This window comes from Heteronotia binoei, chromosome 18, assembly GCF_032191835.1.
Source record: "Heteronotia binoei isolate CCM8104 ecotype False Entrance Well chromosome 18, APGP_CSIRO_Hbin_v1, whole genome shotgun sequence".
Classification (NCBI taxonomy): domain Eukaryota; kingdom Metazoa; phylum Chordata; class Lepidosauria; order Squamata; family Gekkonidae; genus Heteronotia; species Heteronotia binoei.
Genome location: NC_083240.1, coordinates 19709650 through 19715878, shown reverse-complemented (window position 1 = coordinate 19715878; position 6229 = coordinate 19709650). Strand labels below are relative to the sequence as shown.

The following is a 6229-nucleotide window of genomic DNA, read 5'->3' as shown; positions in this document are numbered from 1 at the left end:
CTCTGGCGAGTCTTTCTCAATGAACTCTAAAAGGTTGGTGAGGCAGGACTTCCCTTTGCAGAAGCCATGTAGGTGAAGAGTAGGTGGAATTCACTGCCACAGGAGGTGGTGGCGGCCACAAGTATGGCCACCTTCAAGAGGGGTTTAGATAGAAATATGGAGCACGGGTCCATCGGTGGCTATTAGCCACAGTGTATGTGTGTATATAAATTTTTTTTGCCACTGTGTGACACAGAGTGTTGGACTTGATGGGCCGTTGGCCTGATCCAACATGGCTTCTCTTATGTTCTTATGTTCTTAAGATTAAAAAAACCAAAACAAAAAAACCTGGCACGATTGTGATCTGAGGGTGGAAAAATGTTTTTGTTTCAAACAGTCTTATTAGTAACATATGGCAATAAATTTCAATTTCTTACATCATTAATAATTACTTTTTATCTATCCCATATATTACTTTCTACCCACTCCTCCCCCGTTACTTGACACCCGCCGGTGTTATATACTTAAAATCTTAATATTAAAGGTACCCTTAATTAATAAGAACCAAAATTAATATCCTCCTCCCTCTTGTACTTAGTCATTATCAAAAATTGTCCAATGTCCTTTTATTTTCCACTCTTTTTCTACGTATCTTCTGAACTTTTTCCACTTCATCTTAATTACTTCTAAATCATAGTCTCTTAAGGTTCATGTTAACTTGCCCATTTCACCCCAGTGTCATAACTTTTAAAATCCAATCCCATTTTTCTGGTATTTTTTCTTGCTTCCACAACCGCGCATACAACGTCCTAACTTTTTCCACTCCATCTTAATTACTTCTAAATCATAGTCTCTTAAGGTTCATGTTAACTTGCCCATTTCACCATGTGTCATAACTTTTACAATCCTACCCCATTTCTCTGGTATTTTTTCTTGCTTCCACAACTACGCATATTATGTCCTAGCAGCTGAAAGCATGTATCAAATTATAGTTCTATCTTCTTTTGGATTTTTTTTTCCATTTGTAATCCCAACAGGAAAGTCTCTGCAACTTTCTTAAATTCATATCCCGAGATCCTAGAAATTTCTTGTTGAATCATCCGCCAATACTTTTTTTGCCCTTTCACAAACCCACCACATACGGTAGAAAGAACCTTCATGTTTTTTTTTTTACATTTCCAACACCGGTCTGGCATCTTATTATTCATCTTTGCCAATATCACCCAGTGAGTTGCATTTGAACACGAGTCTCCTAGGTTCTTGTTTAGCACTTAACCCGCTAGAGCCAGCGGAGTATTTTACTTACTTTACTGTAGCCCCCCCTTTTTTGTTTTTGTTTTTTTGCTGAGACTGAAATGTAAGAACAATGTTCTCAACTAGGATAGGCATTAGAGGACCACACTAGGATCCGGAACCATCAAGTTCAAATCCTGACTCTGCCACGCAAGATTGCTGGTGACTTTGAGCCTATCACGCTCTCTTGCCTTAGCCTACCTCACAAGGTTGCTGTTGCGAAGATAAAATGGAAAAGGAGAAAAACAATTGATAAGCTGCTTGGTATCATGATTAGGGAGGGAAACAGGATGTAAAAACTAAGCACTACACCACAATGGTTTCAATGAAATGTGGAGGCTGGACAGTTGTAAGAGACCGCAGAGGCTACTGTTACACGGCTAACCCTACTGACGTCCAAGCTCTGACAAAATTGGGCTAGTCGGTTATATTCAGGCTTCCCATGAAACATTTACATGCGGATAATTAGAGAAATAAGAGCCCCAGTGGTGCAGAGTGGTAAAGCCGCAGCACAGCGGTTCTAACCTCTGCTAACGACCTGAGTTTCACGGTTAAAACAATTTTATTTGGTAACAAATTATATGTCCTGCATCATTAATAACTTCTTTTAACTATCCCACATATTACTTTCTAGCCATCCCTCCCCCATTACTTGACCCCCGCCGGTGTTATTTACTTAAAATACTAATGTTTAAAGGTACCCTGAACTAATAAAAAATGAAAATTAACATTCTTCTTTTTTTTCTAAGACTTCATCATTATCAAAAATTGTTCAATGTCCTTTTATTTTCCACTCCATCTTAAAAACTTCTAAATCATAACCTCTTAAAATTCTTGTTAACTCGTTCATTTCACACAATGTCATAACTTTTACAATCCAACCCCATTTTTCTGGTATTTTTTCATGCTTCCACAACTACGCATATAATGTCCTAGCGGCTGAAAGCATGCACCAAATTATAGTTCTATTTTCTTTTGGAAATTTTTCCATTTGTAATCCCGACAGAAAAGTCTCTGCGACTTTCTTAAATTCATATCCCAAGATCCTAGAAATTTCTTGTTGAATCATCCGCCAATACTTTTTTGCCCTTTCACAAGTCCACCGCATACGGTAGAAAGAAACTCCATGTTTTTTACATTTCCAACATCTGTCCGGCATCTTATTATTCATCTTTTGCCAATTTCTTAGGAGTCATATACCACCTGTACATCATCTTAAAACAATTTTCTTTAATACTATGATACGTTGAGAGTTTCATAAAGTTCTTCCACAAATATCCCCAAGTTTCCATATATATTTCTTTATTTACATTAATTGCCCACTTAATCATTTGAGATGTCACTACTTCATTTTAAAAGTAACATATAGATTTTTGAAATTAATTTTTCATTGTCTCCAAGCAGAACTTTTCCCATTTCTGTTTGTTCTCATCTTATTCCTTCAGTTTTAACATCGCTTTCCACCAAACTTTTTATTTGTTGCGTTTGAAACAATCATATTTATTATTCAACTCTTCGGCAGTTTTCAATTCTATTTTACAGCTTTGTATTTTTAGTTTATACGACACCCTTTTTCCCTCTCCCATCTCCGCCGTTATCCTTATTACTTCCGCAGGCACTGAGGATAGAGAAATGTTACGACCGTTCCTTTGTCATAGATTGCTATTTGATCATGTTTTGCGCGCTTCGGTTTTAATACAAAGGCACGCAAATCGGGGCCCTCGGCGGTAGTTTCTAAAGCATCCGCGCAATTCGATGTTTTGATTACGCGTGTCTTAGACGGTCGTTGTATATAATCGAATAAAATATAATACGCGATCGCGATGTATAACGTTAGACAACCTTGTTACTCTGACTTTTGAAAACCCCGAGATAGGCCCCCTTCTGCGAATTCGGCTCAGCGGCCCGCCACCAATAGGGGAGTCGCCGTTGTTCAAACGCGCCAGCGGGTGCGGGGGGGGGTCGGCGCAGGATTCTCTTTAAATACGGGAAACCCGAGCGCCGTTCTGACGGCTCCGTACCACCATGGCGAATACACCCCTGTCTGTTTTTAATCCTGTGGTCCCTGGAGCACCCGTGAGGAGGAAAACTACAGCGAGGATTCAAAAACCTAGCACCGATTCTGACAAGGAGAATGTACAGCCGGTTCTTGCTAAACGCCTTTTTGCTTCCCCCGAGAAAATGAAAGATGGGGCAGAAATCTGTACACCGAAGCGGAGTAGATGTTTCCAGGATGGTGAGAGTTGTGACTCCGTGAATCCGTCACAACAAGATACATTTAAGGTGGGTAGAACAACATGGGAAAGATGTGTAAAAGGTTGTGTTGTTTCTGTTTAGGCTCCTTTTCTCATTTTGTGTGTTTGTGATTTTTAGAAAATTTGTCTCGTGGACTTGTCCGGTGTTCAGACGTCGATTCATACCGTCCTGCAAAAATACGTGGGAGTGTCCGATGAAGACGTTCCACCTGTGGACAAGCAAAAGTCACGTTCTGCGATGTACAAACTGATAACTGCCACCGCTTATTCTGTTCTCAATTATTGCTCCAACGATCTCTCTTATTCTATGTGTGACGGATGCATTTTAGATAGACCCGGACAGAATTCTCATGTATGTTTGACGTGGTCCTCTGCTTTTTACGATGAGAACTTAAGATATGTTTGTCGCAATCTGAATATGGGCCCCGTGTTGTATGTGATCACGGTTATTGCGTGTTTTCTTGATTGTTGTGGTATTAACAAGAATCATGTCATAACGTTGGCCAACCTGGTGGAAGGCGTACAAACATCCCCGACCCCCTGTGAACAATTGAGAACGTTGTTTCAGAAATGCCACCGACCCTATGTGACACTTGTTGAGAAATTTCTGCATAATACATTTCAGAATGGCACATCTGTGAATACCTTTCTTTTCCCCCTTTTGTAAATAAATTTTAAAAACTTTCTGTAATAAATGTACATTTTATACATTCACATGTATAAAAATAAAAATGTATTTAGAAGCCGTTGAGTTTGTGCAAATTTTGATACTAAAAAATATTCGATATTAAAAAAGATCACGCTGCATTTAGGGAGGTCGCTTTTGATCAGTAAGAGGGAGATTGACGCCGATACGCCGATAGACGTATGGTTTTACCAATAACGATGAAAATAACGGCTCTGCACCGAGAAAACTTAAAATAGACCGAGAGCTATTTAAACACAAGTCCTAATACCGACAGCGTGTTTTCACGGGTTCCTTACTTTAAAAAACAACACCGTGCACGCTCTTCCCCACATAATCCTGAACAGCTCTTTAAAAGTTCTTTAAAAGCCGGAGCAAGTCTTTTTCTGTAGCGGTTCCATTCTTATGCCCCGGCTGAAGGAGGGGGGCGTCTCTTCTCTCATCCGATACCACCAACACAGAAAGTCCTTCTCCTGGTTTGTTTTAATAATGTATAATCATGCCAATTTTTGGCTAATGGCTTTTTGTAAAACACTTTGGGCAACAAAGAAACAAAGTATAAAAATACACTGAATAATCGGACACACCCTGTTATTACATATAAGCTTTTTTCCTTTATTTTCACTTTACGGTGAAACACTCCCCTGTAAATATGACCTATTGAACAGGGTAGGAGTGACGGTGTAAAGGCTGTGGATCGCAATCGTGGGAGGATAGGTTTCTTCGGCGTTTGCTTGGGCGGATTAAAATTAGCTGGGGCAGGTGGGGTAAGAAACGGAGGGAGTCTATCTGATTTTATATAGGAAAGCGGGTGTAATATTGTATAAAGATGGCTACGAATCAAAAGTGCCGAGGGTGAGCATAATGGGAAAAGGTGAGAATGGGGGGAGGCCGGAATCAGGTTGGGGTGCAATAAACATATTACAAAGTAACACACGAGCAACAGCGTTATAGGCCGCCGCTGGATCATGTTAGGGAAAGGGGGGGGGGTATGTTCCTTGTCTATACACGTAGGTAATCCCATCATTCTTTTACCCGTGTTCTTTCGGACGGTACTTCCTCTACATTTCTATGACCGTATCTATTACAGATGCTTAATTTGTCGGCTTCTCGGTTTGTAAGAAACCTACCGATTGGGGGAAAGTAGGTTGTAAAACCATATCTGTATAGAACCGGCGGTATTGGGGCACGGTTGGAGCAGGCCGACGTATTCATAGGCAGTCATCGAAGAGTCGCTATGCTGAGCGATCTGACAGCCGAGACAAGGCGACTGGTGGATGGCTACTTGCGACACAACCTGAGTGGTTCGGTGCTGTCTCACAGCTACACGGCCAAGACCCTGCGGAGAGTGGCTGACGAGCTGGAGAGCCGTGAGAAGACATTCTTTCACTCCATTTGCTCCACAGCAATCTTGCCGGAGCCTGGTAGGGCAGACGTCCATTTGAGACGTGTGGCGGCGCAGATGGCATCTGATGGCGGGCTTAACTGGGGTCGAGTAGTGGCGCTGTTTGTGTTCACCGGCACCTTGGCAACAGCGCTGGCTGGGCGGGGGGCTCACGAGGAGATCGGCGGCCTGACAGAGGCATTGGTCATCTATCTGTCTGTGGAGAAGCGTGAGTGGCTGGAGGCGCATGGTGGCTGGGAAGGGTTCTACCGCTACTTCAACAAACACGGTTCTGATTCAATCAGCCGGTGCGATACCAAAAGCAACACTATCATAGCGACCGCCGGATTTGTCCTAGCAGGATTAGCTTTCCTCATGGCTGTGCGATAAAAGTACATCGTGAACTCGAAACTATGAACAAGCGCGATGAAACTATGAACAAGTACCCGTGATGAGTCCGCTCTATATTTTTACCATTTTAATAACGTTGCTTAAATCGGTGTCTAGGCCTGAATGTTTAAATGAAGCACAACCCACCTTGGCAACGTTAAAAAACCAAACAAATGGAAACAAAGATTGTTCAGGTCCTAAGTTTGTATGTTTTGTTAGTTCCATTCTAGAGAACTGAGGCGT

At 41.6% G+C, this 6229-nt stretch overlaps 1 protein-coding gene across 1 annotated transcript; it reads left to right on the top strand.

Annotated features, from left to right (window-relative positions):
- Positions 1 to 5449: 5449 nt before the first annotated feature.
- Positions 5450 to 5986, top strand: LOC132586695 (anti-apoptotic protein NR13-like). Its single transcript, XM_060258757.1, has one exon. The coding sequence runs from the start codon at positions 5450 to 5452 to the stop codon at positions 5984 to 5986; it is 537 nt and encodes a 178-aa protein (XP_060114740.1).
- Positions 5987 to 6229: the final 243 nt, after the last annotated feature.